The sequence below is a fragment of the Amborella trichopoda genome, chromosome 4, assembly GCF_054954075.1.
Source record: "Amborella trichopoda isolate Santa Cruz 75 chromosome 4, AtrichopodaSantaCruz75HAP2 v2.0, whole genome shotgun sequence".
NCBI lineage: Eukaryota > Viridiplantae > Streptophyta > Magnoliopsida > Amborellales > Amborellaceae > Amborella > Amborella trichopoda.
Window position 1 is genome coordinate 13,249,793 of NC_142339.1, and position 18,492 is coordinate 13,268,284.

An 18,492-nucleotide genomic window follows, 5' to 3' on the forward strand; every position below is an offset into this window, starting at 1 on the left:
AACCCATATATATCTGTATTTTAGTTTTTCAAAAAAAAATTTCAAAAAAACTTCTTCCCTATAAATTTATTTCTTAAAGATATGTGCATTAATAGTGGGAGTAAATTAAGAATCTTGATTTAACAAAAAATTCCATCAAAATTTTTACCAATAAGTTCCTTTAGAAAACGTGTAGAAAAAATACAAGCAATATATTTCTTAAAAACTAAGATAACAAGATAATCATATATCTCACAATAATAAGTAGATTTAGAAGAAAAATAACTCGATAAAACACCTTTTTTTAAAAAAACCCTAGAATGTCATTATAAAGAGCAAGAAAGATTCAATAATACTAAAGATTTAGGCAGCTTGGAATTCAATGTGAGATTTGAATTTACTTAAGTATTTCAATGTGAGATTTGAATTTACTTAAGTATTTCAATGTGAGATTTGAATTTACTCAAGTGTTTTGTTGCTTTTTTTATGCATAGAGAAGTTTGATTGATTTCATATTTTTATTTTTATTTTTTATTTCATTGGTGTATATAATATAGCATTTTGAATGGACCACTATTTTACATTTTTAGATGTTTATGTTTTATTTTAGTTAACACCAATCCTATACTCGGGGTCTTTTTTAATTTTTTTGAGTAATTTATGTACGGCCCCTAAAAAATAAGAAAAAAAATAAAATATTCCGTTTATAGCCCAAAGTTTCAAAGAAGGTCGGTCAACATGCGATTTTCTTTTTATCAAAATTACCCCTTGGCTCGAGGATGGCATCCTTGGACCGCATTTGAATTATTATTATCATTTAGGTTTTTTTGGGTAGGCAGTGCCCCAAGTTTTAGAGTCGTGACCAGGCGGTTCGAGGTTAGGATCCTCGGACCGATAATATTCTTTTTAAAAAAAAAAACAAATAGCGGTATGAGAATGCCAACCTCGAACCACAAATGAAGTTCTTGGTGTAACTTAAATAATGTAGTCCGAGGTTGGTATCATGGGACCACTTGAAACTTCATTTGCGGTCCAAGGTTGGCATCCTCAGGCCGCGTTGTGAAACTTCATTTCCGGTCTGAGAATGTAATCTTCGAACTGCCTTTTGTTCTTTGATATATGGAATTCTAAGCGGTTCGAGTATGCCAACCTCAGGGCACCTAGGCATTGCCCCTAAAACTTGGGGCATTGCCCTACTAAAGAAAAAACTAAAAAAATTAAAATTAAAATTTGGTTTCAGGATGCCATTCTAAGGCAGAGGGGCAAAATTGGAAAAAAAAAATTGGGCATTGACCTACCTTCTTTGTAATTTTAGGCCATAATCAGAGCCGTTTGTATTTTCCCTATTTAGGGTCCGTACATAAATTACTCATTTTCTTTTTTTATGAACAATAATTCTATACCTTGGTTTACAATTCTTGTTAGTTACTAATATAATTCTTGTTTTTAGTACTTTTGGTGGTTGTTTCATTTTATGCCCCCTAATAAATCTATTATGTGTTTTGTGATGTGACAACATAGAAAGTATTGCTATTGGATTTATTGAGAGTTTTGGTAATAAAATTATCTAGTAATGCCATAAAAATATGATAAAATTACGTAAATATCTGTTATACTTTGTGTTATTACGGATATACCAAATAGTTTCCGTTATTACATGTATGTATGTTTTTTACCTTTTATAATACACTTTTTTTAAAAAGACGACTTTACCCTTTTTCGGATGTTGAACAACCGAATTGGAGGGGCTTTTGGATGTTCAACATACAAAAATAAGCCGAAAGTTTAACGTTCACATTCCCATGGGTGTTGAACATCCGAATTGAAGGGTTATGTCGCTACATTGTATTCCTAATGAAAATGGTTTCGGATGTTGGACATCCAAAAATATCACATTTTCAGATGTTGAACATCCAAAAATTTGACATTTGCAGATGTTGAATATCCGAAAATGGTTTCAGATGTTGGACATCCAAAAATGTCATCTTTTCAGATGTTTATCATCAAACAATGACTGCGAAATTTCATAGACTTTCTGGAAATTAAAAGTCATATTTTCGAATGTTGAACATCCGAAATATGACATTTCAGATTTTCGGATGTCCAACATCCGAAATCATTTTCGGATGTCCAACATCCGAAAAACCTTTCAATTCGGATGTTCAACACCTGAAAATGAGAATATGAACGTTAAAATTTCCGCCTATTTTAGGATGTTAAACATCCGGAAAACCCTCCAATTTGGTTATTCAACATCCGAAAAAGGGTAAAGTCATCTTTTTTAAAAAAATTGAGTTTTAAAAGGTAAAAACAGACATACATATTTGGTACATCCGTAATAATGCAAAGTATAATGGATATGTATATAATTTTTCTTAAAAATATTGTTCAATGACTTTAATATATTTATACAATAACTGCAAATCATAATCCTATTTTGTGTCATTTTTACAGATCCAAAAGTTTGAACACAACATCGAAAAAAAGAAAAAAGTTGTAAGTTTGAACTAGTTTACCTGCTTTGGTTTGTTTTAGTTTAATTTTTGCTTTAGATGTTGTGGCATGTTGATTTCTCACGTTCTGGTTTTGAAATTTGCTCTTTATTAATACATATTATTCGATGCATACAATGTTGTGTTATGCTTGTATACCAAGCATTCAGATTTTGAGATTAGTATATTTAGCCATACAATTTATTGATGTTATTCTTGTAATAAAATTATTTGTGATACTTCTCTGATTTTAACCCGCTCGGTTCATGTAATTATTATTTTTCTTTCTTTGTAATATTCATAGGAAAATTAGTTCTTTTAGTCTTTATATTCCTTCTTCATGTCTCTTGCTCGTTGATTTCTCATACTGTCATACATAAAAATGCGGAAGTACTGGGAACTTACTTTTAGTTTCACTTGGCTTAAGAATTCTGTGTGATTAACTCCACCTCTCTGGTTCCTTATACTTGTTGCAATTTTATTGAGGCTATTTCTTAAGTTACATAGATGTGAGATTAAATTTCAACTTAACTATACATGGTAAGAAATGCGTTAGCTAGGTAATAACAAGAAAATCTTATTAAAAAATATACATTACACGCATCAATTTCTCTTTCATAAGGGAAAAGTTAAAACTGGCTGTTTCGTGCTTTCTCAGTATCAAGATTATCAAACCGGCAAAAACAGTAGCATCATAGTTTACGACACAGGGCTCCCAGCTTTGCTACCAATTTTCACTTTCTCCCATATTCCAGGAAAGTACGCAGCAAAGGAGAATCCCTAAATTACTGCAGCTATCAAACGCGCCCTAAGTTTCCCGAATTTGATTACTGGGAAAGTCGGAATCCCTTATTTCCCCTCTCTACTGTTCAGTTTAAGGAAAGCAACAGCTGTTCAGGAGAAACTTTATAAACCCATTCCTTCTTCTCTCCTGCAAACCATTCCTACTCGGCTCAGCCACTCTCTCTCCCAACCCATCACCAAGAACTTAGGTAAGCTCTGACCATACGAACTGAGGTAATAATGCTCAGAGAGAGAGAGAGATGCCATTAATGCTCGTGCAAAGTTGCCGAGTGCTTCAGCCACCAGAGAGAGAGAGAGAGAGAGAGAGAGAGAGAGAGAGAGAGATACCATTAATGCTTGCGCAAAATAGCTGAGTGCTTCGGCCACCAAGAAAATGGCTTCCGTTTTGATCCCAACCCCACATTCACAATGCCCCCTTAAATTCCCCATTCAACCTTTTTTCCTCATCTGCAAGTTCGTGGTCTCTCTGCTTAATCTCTCTCATATTTGCATACATAATTTTCAGAGCTTGTATGCTCTGATATGTATTGGATGAATTAGGGTTTGGGATCTGGGAAATAGGGACTAATAGTCACAGAGCTACTGGTTTTTGGGAATTTCCGGGTCTTAAGTTTTAAGAAAATAGGGTTGGTCTTAAGTTTTAAGAAAATAGGGTTTGGTTTGTGGTTACGGTTTAATGTTTTGAGAGCTTTATGTTTTTAGTGATTTCATTGTGGTGTTTTTTGCATAAACCTCTTGGTGATTTGAGAACTCTTATTTTTGGATTTGCATGCTGATTTTTGTATTATCATCTGATAAATCTATGTGAAATATATCGCATTTCATGATGAACTAAGATTCGATGGTTGTAAGGATTTCCTTTTCTTTCCCCCCCTTGAATTTTCAATAAATAAGTTGATATTGCTGCAAAAAAATATATAAGAAAATCATACAGTTTAAGTTCTTTACTGTAATTTAGATTTTAGGATCTTCTGATACTATGAACTTCATTTTTGTTGCTCTGTTTTGGTTGTAGATTTTTCCACCTATGTTTTTATTTATCCAAATAATGGTTCTCATGCCTTTTTGTATGTTAGGATAGACGAGTAAATATAGTTAACATGGGGAGTTCTATAGATCAAACATGGTAATCAAAGAGACCTATTACTATTGTTGTCTTAATTTTGCCTTTCTAAATAGCAGCTAATATAGTTAACATGGTGCGTCCAAAGCCTCGTTCATCCAAAAAATCGAAGCAGGGTGGCGTAGACTTCAAAGTGAGCTCTCATTGTCTCTACTATTTATTTGAATTATGTTATGAAGTCTCTTTATTTTGAATTTTTATTCCTTTGCATTTCTTTTATCTCCTTTTGCAGAAAGTAAAGCATAAGGTTGGACGGAAATTGCCCCCCCCGAAGAATGTGACAAATCTTACTATCAAATCCAAAGGTCTGTATATCTTTTCATATTTGATTATTTCTTGGTTTTTTTTTGTTTTTTGAAGAATGGGGAATAAGATTAATGAGTTTCGATCATGATTTGGTTGAAATGTATGCTATTGAACCCCTTTCACTCTCTGAAGATTAGTCCCATCGTCATTCATAATTGGCTAATAATTGGCTAGAAGCTCCAAGCCATTCAATAAATATCAAATAATAGATAAATATTTAAAAATGGGATAAACTTTGAAAATAATTGAAAGATTTTGATTCTTGAGTGTTTTTTTTTTTTGGGAAAAAGTTTATATGAGGGCGATGCTCTAAACAATCAAATTAAGGCGCACCTCAAAAATTCACTAGAAGAGGTTGTTTCTATGCCCAAATATCCCCAAATCGATTATGTCGACCTCAAGATGTATGGACATGAGAGAAAATAGATTTCAAGTCTTAGAAATAGTGCATCTTGTAATGCATTTTCTGGACCGTCAATTTTCAATATTTTCAAGTGTTTATTAATCTGCTTGATCTCCACTATATTTGAAACTTTAAGTTTTACAATTTGAGTGGCCTTTTCTCAATAACTTTAGTAAAAAGAGTTACCAAGAAACAATGAGCATGCTCCCAAAAGAATAGGAACGTGTTTTTTAATGAGTTCCTAAGCCGCGAAACTGCATATTGGCACTACCTTAGATAGGAGACCCAATAAGTATTGTTTGAATAGGTGAGGAGTTTGGTTGTGAAGAATCTCAGATGGGAATGTGCCGCACGAGGGGAAAGAAGTTGTTGTCTAAGCTTACGTGGAGAGAACCTCTAGTTTACAAGCTCAGGTTTTGGGGAATCTCTCCACCAAAAGAAGAAGCGCTGCAACATTTAGGAAGCACTCCCAAACATTGCTAGTGTTGTAGAATCATTCTCTACAAAGAGATTTGTTAATCTCTCTTCCAAATGTGGCCTCTCACCACAATTGAAACCCAAATTTTATTACTTGACTTGAATTGAATTGGCCATAGGCCTACATGGATATCAATAGTGTTTTGAGTCCCATAGTATTTGACTTGGCTTGGGCCTCAAGCTATCTCAACTTTCCTAAACTTCCTAATTTTCTAGAATCTTCCAAAATCAGATAACTAGTTCCCTTATAGTTATAGGCATGGTCACTGGGATCTTCTAAGGAAGGGTTTGCTCCCTCTTTGGGATCTCGACTCCGGGCGATGCCATGATATTTGAGATCTCGTTTTGGGAAATTAGGGAACTCAATTCTATGAAAAAGCTATGATGATGATGATGAGGGAACTCAATTCTATGTAAATGGGATCCACGATTCCACCAACTTGGAATCGCGTATCATCTACTTTGGGAGCAAGTTTCACTGGCACATGGTTTACTCCAATTATAATGGGGAGTAGATCTCCAATTTTTATTATTGAAAATTTTCTGAATGCCATAATTTCCACAATATTGTGCAGTAAACAACTATACATACGTTGTTATTTGTGACTCGTGTCTAATTTCAAAGAAAGGCCACAAGTGTAGGCAAGGAGAGAGAAGGAAGAAGTTGGTAGGAGATACAAAAGTTAGTTGTATTGCAGTTCTATTGAGGAATGGGGATGTGAAACTTACGCTTCACTTCATTAGGGCTAGTTCATTGGGTCATGTCCACCTCCGAAAGACTTCTATCGTTTGAGTGTTGATTAAACAATTCACACCACTCGTGGGGTTGCCTTACAGGTGATGGAATAACATATATGCTCAGAAACTGTGAGGTCCCTCTTGTGTATATATCATTGAGCCCCTAGCAATCCTCGACGGAGAAGAGCTATTAGGAATTATATACGGCAATGTCTTACTTTTTTTCTTGTTTTGTGAAGTAGCGCTTAGCTATTATGACATCCCTACGTCGTTACACTCCATTTAGGTTAGGAATAGGCGTAATTGGACCTGCTTTTTCATATCTATTGTTTTGGGTACCATATTCACTTTCGTTTGGGCTTCTATTGAATCGAGAAAGAGGTTTGATTGTACATCTTTTTTGGAAACAATGTATCACAACTTTCTTAAATTTAATCATGAATTGATATTCAAGTGGTCCAATTCAACAGTTTGGTGCCAAAAATGAGGGCAGGTGTGTACGTAGGCATACCATTGTGGCTTGGTTTGAAATTTTTGTAATGGATCCACATGAGTAATTTTTCACAGTGAATTTTGCTTAAGTAATTGTTTTTATCAGGCTGTGTTGATAAAGTTTTTGTCAACAGCTCAAAAGTTAAGATGAAATAGATGTGTATTATACATCGTGTTAATGGTGCACTATTGCCTAAAAATGTTGAGAGAGTTTGTTCTTGTCACTATGTGCATGAGGGAGATAGATCACAATGTTCCCCAAGGAATTTGAAGAGAATGGGAGTCCAAGGAAGTCCCCGATGGTTTTATCACAAAGAGAGAGAGAGAGAGAGAGAGAGAGAGAGAGAGAGAGAGAGAGAGAGAGAGAGAGAGAGAGATCATCGAGGTCAAGGACACAAAGTTCCTTTCATGCCCGAGGACTCAAGCAGACTATATTGGATTTTAAGTATCAACACTCATCTGAATCGTACTCCGATGACAAGTAAAACTCTAATAGAATTTCAATGACATGATTCTTGTTCATATTTGTACTTGGGTCTGTGAATTTGGATAGAGTTAAATATATTGTTCATTAAAATTCGATCCCATATTACAATACAAGGGAATGTGAACTTTAAGAATCTTGATCCTATGTACAACAAAACGCAATCCCATTTATTAAGAAACATGCTCTTATGCATAGAAGAAACACTCCTATGCAGATATGGAACATGCTCCTTGAAAGCCAAGGATCTTGATCCCTCTTCATGGCCATGTACAGACCTACTTCCCCCTACCATGGAATTTCGAGCCTGCCTCGCTCCGTGCTTCTACTCCTGATCCCGAATCTTTTGTCACTCATGTTTCGAGTAACTATGATGTTAGGAAACTAACCATTATAAAATATTAAAACATGAAAAGAATCTCCTGGGTATGTTTGGTTCAATGGAAAGCTCTTTCTAGGAGACATTTTTGAGAAATTGGCTTCATAACTTGCAAGGTATAATGCTACTTCCTTATGGAACACTGCTAATTTGTATAGTGGCTTGAACATTTCGCTTTCCTATGTCGCTTACCCAGGAAACAAACATGGGAAAGCGACTTGATCAACAAAAATATCTCTCCCAGTGACAAATTTCCCAATGGGAGATTTCCTAAGATTCCGCAAACCAAACATGCCCTTGAATAACATTGGGAAACTAACTTAACTTGCAAACAATGAAATAAACAACATGGAAAGAATCTCCTGGGTACGTTTAGTTCAATGGAAAGCTATTTCTAGGAGACATCTTTGAGAAATTGGCTTCATAACTTGCAAGGTATAAAGCTGCTTTCCCATGGAACACTACTAATTTGTATAGTGGCTTGAACATTTCGCTTTCCTGTGCCGCTTTCGCATGAAACAAACATGGGAAAGCGACTTGATCAACAAAAATATCTCTCCCGGTGACAAATTTCCTAAGATTCCGCAAACCAAACATGCCCTTGAACAACATTGGGAAACTAACTTAACTTGCAAACAATGAATAAACAACTTAATAGAATTTTAAAGATTCTAAACTTTCTAATCTCGGGAGACCCCAATATTTGGAAGATTGATCTTTATAAAAGATTGGCAAAGTTCCTTACCCTAGGGTTTTAACCCTAGCATTTTTAGACTCAATAGTGGAACAAAAAAAACGTAGCACACTAAGCTAATTTTTCCTGCAGATATGAATAACAATATAAGGTCTGAAATGTCGAATTAGAGATTATGGTTGTAGGACTTGAAGATATCTTTGATTTAAGCATTGGATGATCCCAAATGGGCATCCAAGCGAAAAGTTATGCCCTTCGAAGTTGAGTATGATGTGGAGACCTGAAGTCTTAGTATGGTATGGCGCCTTGTTCTGCGGGGGATGTTATATGGCTTAACTATTGAGAGGCACGGAAGGATACTTCAATGACTTATGGATGAATTGAGTATTGATCTTCTTTCGCCTATGCCACTTAAGTGCGACAATATAAGCATTGGTTAGATCATAGTTACCGGGATCTTCTAAGGAGGGGTCGCTTCCCCTCTAGGATCTCGTTTCAGTGCTCCGAAGTGCAGGATCTCAATTCTGGGGTGATTCCTTGATATTAATGATTCGATTCGGGAAATCAGAAATCTCGATCCTATGTTTATGAGACCCAGATCTCTATACCAAAAATCATCATTTCATGAGTAAGCGGAGCCATGATTCCACCAACATGGAATTGAGTATCCTATGCTTTGGTGTGAGTTTCAGGGGCACATTTTTTTGTTCTTCATATATATATGGAATGTGGATCTTTGATTTTTTTATGCCCTACACACTTTCTAAATGCCATAATTTCCTATATATTTTACAGTTTACAATTTTACACCTTGTGAATTGTGACTTGTGTCTAGTTTTAAATAAATACAACAAGGGAGGGCAAGGAGAGAGAAGTAAGAAGTTGGGATGAGATACAAAGGATAGTCATGTTGCGGTTCTATCGAGGAATAAAGTCCCCAAAAATATGCTAAACTTCCTTGGGGCTAGTTTATTGGGTGTTGTCCACCTCCCAAAGGGCTTCCATCACTTGATTGTTGGTTAACTAAATCGCTTTACACATGGGGTTGCTATGTGGGCGATGGCGTAACATGTATGCTTGTAAACGTAAGGTCTCTCTCTCGTGTATAGGTCTTGTCCCCTTACATCACCGCATTGGTTTTTAGTATCACTACTCATTTATGAAATCTTACCTCTAAGACATCTTCCATGACGTGATTCTTGTTTACATTGGGTTCGTGAATTTGGAAAAAGTAAAAATGTTGTTAAATGGAACTCGCTTCCAGATTACAGTATGATGAATATCTGATCTTTCGGAACCTTGATCCTAACAAGGCCACACATGATTCCGTTGCATAAGGGCTCCACTCCTTTGTAGATATGGAACTCAATCCCTAAAAGTCGGGATCTCGATGTCTACATTTGCCCATGTACGGAACTCGTTCCCTTGACCACAGAACTTCGTGGCTTCCTCACTATTCACTTCTACTCTCAATCCCCGAGCTTTTTTCACTCTTGGCTTGGTAACTATGGCTCAGATTGCCACCAATCCTTTTTCCACACTAAACACATTAAAGGCTGTCTTTTGCTTCTGCCTTGTTATCTCTTACACCCTACTTGTTCACCAAATCCTTGCAACTACTTAAGTTCTTGTGGTAAAAGTCACACTCATTCCCTTATTAGTTATTAGTGCCTCGATTTTCAGTTGGGGAGTTGGGGATGTTAACTCGCTGTACTTATACTCTTCTGAAGGACACTTCTATCATCATATTGATTATTTTTTACTCGTACTATTGGAAAAAGAAAATCCTTAATTCATTTCATATTGCAAGGACAATGAGATCACCTGCCATCTTTTATACTTCTATGGTTATTTTGACTAAGTGTAGTTTAGTCCTTTTTTATTTTTTTTTGACATTTTACTATGCGCCCCCTCCATGATATTGCTCAATTCTCATTAAGAAATCATATTTTTATCAAAGTTATGTGCCATAATATTGAGGGATCTCTATATTAAGTCCCCTCAATATTACTATGGTATAATCTTTTGTGCCAGCATTGTGTTCATCCTTACAAAAAACCACCTTCTAATTCTTATTCTTGATTGCATTTCAAAGATTGGAGCTTTCTCTATTACTAAAGTCTAGTATTGCATACATCATGGTACCATACTGCACCATTTGGTATTTCTTTCTTTGATGAATCATTATTCCTTGTCCTGGATGCTAGACATGGCATCCCCTCTTTATACAATGCTTCAAACTTTTTATCATGATCATTGATTATATTTCTGTTGCAGATGGATTCGGATACTTTTGAGATAAAGGGGATAAATTTTTGTATGCAGTTTTTCTTTGCAAGTGAAGTTCGTATTAAATTATGCCTCATTTCAAATTTTTCTCTGGGTTAACTATGCCTCTTTAAATTGCCATTCTTTGTATATATATCTTTCTGTGCAATGTCTTCTACCCCCCCCCCCCCCCCCCCCCCCCCCCCTTCCTCCCCCACTCCCAGGCATTAAGGTTGTCCTTTTGTGCAAATGTCATGAAGTTTCACCAATTATTTGAGCTATTGATTTCTACAGTTTGATCAGTTTTAAATAATTTCGAATTGTTTACTGTCTCAATTCATATATAGTTTGATTTAGTGATTTGGCTTGGGTCCCTGGCTAAGTACTTTGATTGTTTGCTGAATTTTCTTCCTCACTCACATGCAGCTATAATTTTACCTGAACAGAGCGTGGCTACTGAGAAAGAAGGTTTATCTGTTAATAGTAGACGGCAGACATTAAAAGAGCTACTTATGCAAACACAACATCATAATAGAAAGATCCGTAGAGGTATGTTTCTTAACATGCTTTCGTTATTGAAGCTGTTGTTCCATATGGTCTTTATGAAATAATAAATTTTATTTTTATGATAGGTATTCTATTTTGTTTTTATGACTAGTTTGTTATGAAGGTGTGGTTTTCTAGAACTTGGGAATTTTGATTTTGTATTTAAGCCTGAAATCGAACCATTTATGAAGTTGAATATTGATTATCTTGAAGTTAGGGTTTTTTGTATGTTGTGTTTACGATAGCTTGCGAGATTTACTGTTTTTAACATCTAACTCTTGTGCACTTGTAAAGAAAAATTGTGTCCTAGTTGTGAGTAATTTGACATGGACATAAATGACCTAAAGACACTCCGTTTTCTTGAAGTTCTTGACTAGTCCTATTTTGGTTTCCTCCATTGTATGGCATGTTTGTATGATGTATGAGAAGAAAGACAAATAGCTACCTAATTGTCTCTCTCTCTCTCTCTCTCTCTCTTCTGTCTCTTGTTATTATGAAGATGCATTGATCGGTATGGGTGATCTTGCTCTTCAACATCCAAAAGAGATCGCGTTGCACAAATTCTCTGTAATAGAGTACTTGAGTGCACGTATTAGCGATCCTGACAATGTGGTTCGTGAAAGACTATATCAACTCCTGGAATCAAGAATCTTTCCTCTGATTAAAGAGGTATGTTTTGATAACTTATTCATTTGATGGTTGCAGGCTATGTTTTGTTCATTACTTTATTTATCATGTTTGTATTTGTTTGTTGTTGTATTTTTAGCATTGCAAACTTCAATGCTACTGTTATTTAATCTCTGGTAATGCTGGAAGCGGTATGTAATGCCCCCTTTAGATGGACAATCGTGAGAAAAATTTAAGTGGAAGTCTATAAGAAATTAATTTCAAATTAAAAAATACTGGATCATAAACCTACTAGCAATGACGAAATTTGGATTGGAGAGAAGGAAGCAAAGAGATAATAAGGAAGCACTATAACCAATATTAAAAAACACGAAGGCGGTCGCCCAGGCATTTTGGGTTCCTAGCTGCCCACCGAGGCAGGCTCCTAGAAACAACTTGGGTTTTGGTAGGGGGAGTTGGGGGTGGGCATCTGTTTGTATGTGTGTGTGTGAGAGTGTGTGTGTGAGAGAGAGAGAGAGGGGCCTCACATCAAAGAATTGGAGGACATCTTCTTTTTCCTCTTCTTCAGTTTCTCTTAGACATAGAGAGACAGAGCACATCGGCCTGTGAGTGAGAGAGAAGGGCCTTGTGCCCTTAGCCATTTAAATAGGCCTTAACTATTTTTTTATATTTTTAAGGGCTTTTTTTGGGTGGAACTAGGTGCATAGGGGTTTGGGGGGCTAGATTTGCTCCCCAGGGGGGCAATTAATTTTTTTGCCCTTGGCCTAGGGCTTTTTTCCACCCTTGGCCAAGTTGCTCCAAGGTGCCTTGAGGCGACAACCTACTTCTAGGGGCTGCCTGAGCGGGCGCCTAAGAGCAAGTACACGCAGGGCACCCGCCTAGGCATTTTGACCTCTTGGCCGCCTAGGCGGTCGGACGGCCGAATTTTCGAACAATGACTACAATCAACAAGATGGAATCAAGAACAAGCCATAATTGTTCACCTTTTGTTGAACCTTTAGGCCAGTAGACAACCCACAACTGCTTGATGCTCTTAGCATGGGACAAAAACCTCTCTCTTCTCTTTTTTTCCATCTGAATTTGAGACCTTTCAAATGTTTAGGGCGAAGGGAAAAAAACCTCCACACGATCTTTATTGATGATAAAGCATATGAAGGGTACCTATAGATTTAATTTGGTGGGTGTTGAAAAAGAAAGGGGTCACTAGTGGTTATATTGACATAGTGAGAGATATGTACAAGGGAATGCTAACTAGTGTGAGGACAAATAGTGGAGAGACAAGTGAGTTCTTAGCGGTGTTTTAAAATGTGGCCGCATCATGCGGGATTCGCTCGCATCCGCATCGTGAACTGGCGCATATGCGCTTTTGACAGATGTGGCCGCATATGCGTCGCATCAGGCCGCATCCCGCATTGTGCCGCATCGCGTCGCATCTGTTTCCGCAGAAACAATTATCTATTTTGCCCCTATGGTCCTTTTTAACTTCCAAAGTTTAGGGTAACTGTTTGGGGGGTTATTAAACCCCCTAATCGAAGATTTCCAGCCACTTTTGTGGCTTTTTTTGCATCAAATCGAGGGAAAAAGAAAATGGCAAACTTTCTTTTTCATCCAAATCTTCGATTTGGTGGTTGTTTGATACTTGGATGTTCATTTGATGCCTTTGATTATTGATTTGGGGATGTCAAGGTGAATTTGTGATAAGAGATTGGGGATTTCAGAGGCCTTGAAGAAATCGAGCACTACTTCACAAAGTCGGTAACTTTTTATTCCTCCTTGTGCAATAATACTGTTATATTTATTTTTGGGGCAATGTCTTCTTCCCAATCTTCTAGTAACAAGGATCCGGCTTGAAAATATGCTAAACTAAAAAATCCGAAAGATAGAAATTGTGTGATATGCTTGCTCTGTGGAAATACTTATATGGGTGGTATTTTTCGACAAAAAGAGCATTTGGACAGAATTTCTGGGAATGTAAGAGCATGCCCACGAGCTACATATGATATAAAAAAGGAGATTAGAGAATATTTGGTTAGATTGAAAAAAGATAAAGAGAAAAAAGAAAAGAAAAGAAAGGAATTACTTGATGATATGCAATTATTTGATGTTGTTGATGATGATGATGATACGTCTGAAGTTGCTATGAGACAAAGGGGTACTCATACTCCAACCTCAAAAGAGAGGGTTATAAATATTGATGGTAGTGCTGAGAGAAGAACACCTCTCTCTAAGGGGTCAATTGATTCTTTATTCACCCCTAGCCTCGAAATTGTGGTTCAGGAGAGAGAAAAAAGCAAAACAAACCACAATTGACAATAAATATAAGAAAGAACAAAGGAAGTCGGTATGTAAGTGGATTTACATGATCGGCATTCCTTTTAATACTATAACTCTGGATAGTTTTCATGTATGGTCCAGGCAATTGGGCAATATGGCCCAAGACTTATTCCTCCTTCACTACATGATGTTAGGGAGCCCTTGTTGAAGGATGCTGTATTTGATGTGAATAAAATTTTGATTTCTTAGAGGGAAGGGTGGGAGAAATATGAGACCACTATTATGTGTGATGGTTGGTCCGAAGGGAAATCAAGGGCATTCATTAATTTTTTGGTTAACTGCCTAACAAGTACTTTTTTTGTTAAGTCTATTGATGCATCAGACAAGTCACATGATGGTACATAATTATGTGGCTTGATGGATGAGATTGTCGATTTTGTTGATGAGCAAAATGTGGTACAAATTATCACTGACAATGGTGCCAACTATGCTGCAGCTGAGCATTTCTTGACTTTGAAAAGGGAGCATATGTTTTGGACTCCTTGTGCAGCTCACTGTGTTAATCTTATGCTTAAGGAAATGGGTACAACATCTTTATTTAGTGGGGTGATTTGAAGAGCTATGTTTGTTGTTGGATTTATTTACAATCACACCATAGTCCTAAGCATGATGAGGTCTTTTACAAAGAAGAGAGAATTAGTGAGATGGGGTGTCGCTAGATTTGCCGCGTCATTTCTCACTCTTCAAAGCCTAGCCAAGCAAAAAAGTGCCTTTAGGACCATGTTTTCTTTAGAGCAATGGAGTCAAAGCATAAGGATGGGAGAAAGGCTGAAAAAATTATTCTGAATACATCTTTTTGGAGTCAAATAATTATTGCATTGGAGGTTGGCTCGCCCTTTAGTGAGAGTACTTTGACTGGTTGATGGTGATGTGAAGCCCGCCATGGGCTATATACATGAGGCAATGACTAGGGCAAACACTGAAATAAAAGATGTTTTAAAGGGTAATGAAAATATGCCCAAGGCTATACTTGAAATTATTGATAGGAGATGGGATACTCAACTTCACAAGTACCTCCATTCAGTCGGTTATTTTCTAAACCCATCTCTTCACTACAGGCACCCATCCATTGAGTCAGATCGTGTAATAAATGGTGGGTTCTTAGATGTGCTGGAGAGGTTGGTGCCAAACAAAGATATCCAGGATGAGATCCAGAGCCATGAATTGATTAAGTTCAAGTTAGGCTTGAAAAACTTTGGGAGAGATATTGCCCCCTCGAAATAGGGATATTACAGATCCAAGTGACGGCCAAAAGCCCAAAAATAATCTTACTTGTCTCTTACTTTATGTATAGTTCCATTTTTTATTTTATATCCTTAATTTTTAACTATATTCTAAATTATAAAATATTATACAGCTGCATGGTGGGCATTATATGGAAGCGAGACACCAAATCTACAACGTCTCGCTATTCGAGTGTTGAATCTCACATGTAGCTCATCTGGTTGTGAGCGCAATTGGAGTGCATTTGAGCATGTAAGTCCTTTACTCCTTAATCCTTAATCCTTATTTCTTGAATTTCAATTTTCTAATCTAAAATCTAATTTATCTGATTTCAAATTTCTACCACAGCTCCATACCAAAAAAAAGAAAGAGGTTGGAGCAGAAAAAGTTGAATGATTTGGTTTATGTGCGGTATAACGAGTGGCTTAGGGAGAGGTATGAAAATCGTACGAAGCTCAACCCTATTCAATTATATGAAGCTGATGGTGATTCCATAAGTGAGTGGACTGTGGATCCATGACAAGAGCGTGTGTTTGAGGGTGAGGATCTTACATGGCTTGATGTCGGGCTAGCAACAGGGGTTAATGAAGAAGATCGACTTAACACTAGAGCACAAAGGAGTAGAGGAGGTGTTGGGTCTAGTCTCACTCGCACATTAGCTTCAGAGGTCGAGGAGGAAGCTGACACAGAGAAGACCGATGAAGAAGAATACATGGAGGCCGTCGAGGATGATATTGATGATGTGCATAACGACTCTCAAGATGACTTGTCTGATTGATATTTGAAAAACTGAAGTTCAAATTTCAAAATTGATTCTCAAAAGGGATGATTGTATTAAGTTACTATTTATTAACTATTAACTCTTCTTGAACTTGACTTTTGATTTGTATTTTGTAATATCATTATTTTGTGCTTATGGTTGTATTTATGGTTGTTGATGGTTGTGCTTAATTATAGTTGTGCTTATGGTGCAAATTTGTGCTGATGGTTGTTGATTGTTCAATGCTTTATGAAGCTGGTTTCAAGTTTCTAGTTTCTATCAGGGGATAGTGGATAACTAGATACAAAATCTCCGACAGCTAATAGTTTGAAGTTAATCATTAAACTAAAATACCTACTATCACATATATCACCTTCTTATTTTTTTCTATGCATTAACTTATTTTTTTAGATTTTTTAGAATTTTCTTACATTTATTGACCGCATCATCGCGATGCACCCGCATTCGGGCCGCATCGAGCTGCATTGCCGCATTGGCTCCCCACCGCATCAAGGCCGCATCCCGCATTTTAAAACACTGGTTCTTAGTGACAATATGCATACATCAAGGGTCAGCACTGTATCTCTTTGTTTTGGTTATGGAGGTACTGTGGTGTATGTTGTTCATGGATGACATAGTTTCGATCAATGAGACTAGAGGTGGCGTCAACGCAAAGTTAGAACGTTGGAGGGATGCTCTAGAATCTAAAGGTTTTAAGATTAGCCAGACTAAAACAATATATATGGAATGTAAGTTTAGTGATAATAGAAATTAGGAAGTAGTTAAGATTGATGGTCAAGAAATACCGAGAAGAGCTTGTTTTCGATATCTTGGGTTGATAATCCAGGAGATTGAAGAGGTCGAGGAAGATGTCGCATATAAATATAGAGCTGGATGGTGAAGTGGAGATGTGCATCCAGAGTTTAATGTGATCATCGTATACCATTGAGACTGAAGGGGAAATTCTATATTACGGCTATAAGATTAGTCATGCTTTATGGGATGGAATGTTGGACGGTCAAGAAACAAGATATCCATAGGATGAGCATAACTGAGATGAGGATGTTCAGATGGATGAGTGGAAAGACAAGAAAGGATAGGATTCAAAATGAATACATATGTGGGAACTTACGTGTGGTTTAAATAGGAAAGTAGACTTAGATGGGCTGGCCATGTGAAGCATAGATTTAATACAACAACGGTTAGGAGGTGCGATTTGTTTTCCATTAAAAGGCTCTAAAAAGGCTTGGGGAAGGCCCAAAAGGATATAGATAGAAGTAGTTAGAACAAATATGGTGACTTTTGGTCTTATTGCGTGTATGACCCTTAATAGAGAAGAATGGAGGGATGGGTTTCATGTAGCCGATCCCAAATAATTGAGATATGGCTTAGATGATGATGATGATGAATTTGAGACCTTTCAGAAGTATTTTCAAACTCCCAACCACACTTAAGTGACATAGTGTTCGTGTCCCGAGGACATTATGTACATAGAGGAGTGAGGGAGTATATAGTGAGTTCAATGTATTTCTCATTTGTTATATTTCTTTTTCACGTATAAATATGACGGGTGGGTACCTGCTCAAACCCCTTGCAAATTTAGAAAAAACAAATACATCTATGGTTGAAGGTTCTTTGTGGTGAGTCCTCTTCCACTTTCATGGTAGGTTATTATCCCAAGAAAGACTGAAGTCCACCAGTTCTACTTTGCATTGTGCCTGCATGGTCCAAGCATGCCATATAGGCACCTCATACTTTAGTCATTAGAGCCAATCTCCATACTATGTTTTATTAGTTTCTATATGTTTATATTTTATTACTTAATGTTTGAATTTTTTGAGTTGCCTAAGATCTGTTCTCTTGATGACGTGGGACATACCTCTTAGTCCCTCTTAGTTCCTTTTCCTTAGGACACCCTCTTATTTAAGAAAGTAAAGCTCCGCATAAATCTTGTGAGGCTGACATTAAGAAATGCTTTCTTTGGAAAATAATATAGCCTTTTTAAGAGCATATTATCCTGATATAATTGCCTAAAAACAATGTTTTAAAATGCAAGATGCGGCCCTGATGCGGTGGGGGGACCGATGCGGCGATGCGGCTCGATGCAGCCCGGATGCGGGTGCATCGCAATGATGCGGTCAATAAATGTAAAAAAATTCTAAAAAATCTAAAAAAATAAGTTAATGCAAAGAAAAAAAATATGAAGGTGATATATGTGATAGTAGGTATTTTAGTTTAATGATTAACTTCAAAACTATTAGCTGTCAAAGATTCTGTATCCAGTTATCCACTATCCCTTGATAGAAACTAGAAACTTGAAACCAGCTTCATAAAGCATTCAACAATCAACAACCATAAACAC

The 18,492-nt window shown here is 36.8% G+C and overlaps 1 protein-coding gene across 34 annotated transcripts in view; it reads left to right on the top strand.

The window, feature by feature from the left end:
• The first annotated feature begins 2,835 nt into the window (after positions 1-2,835).
• The window catches only part of LOC18423205 (ARM repeat superfamily protein), a 91,853-nt gene continuing 76,196 nt past the window's right edge, over positions 2,836-18,492 (top strand). For 13 of the 34 annotated variants that reach the window (XR_016054165.1, XR_016054166.1, XR_016054172.1 and 10 more), the window contains exons 1-5: positions 2,836-3,463; positions 4,458-4,531; positions 4,631-4,703; positions 11,066-11,188; positions 11,685-11,854. Coding sequence is in view for 21 of the 34 variants with exons in the window: in XM_011628021.3 (XP_011626323.1) it covers positions 4,472-4,531; positions 4,631-4,703; positions 11,066-11,188; positions 11,685-11,854 (426 nt within the window). In the remaining 13 variants the exon portion in view is untranslated. Of the gene's footprint in view, positions 3,729-4,454; positions 4,532-4,630; positions 4,704-11,065; positions 11,189-11,684; positions 11,855-18,492 lie in introns of all 34 variants that reach the window. The other 21 variants (XR_016054167.1, XR_016054168.1, XR_016054175.1 and 18 more) reach the window with 6 other exon arrangements.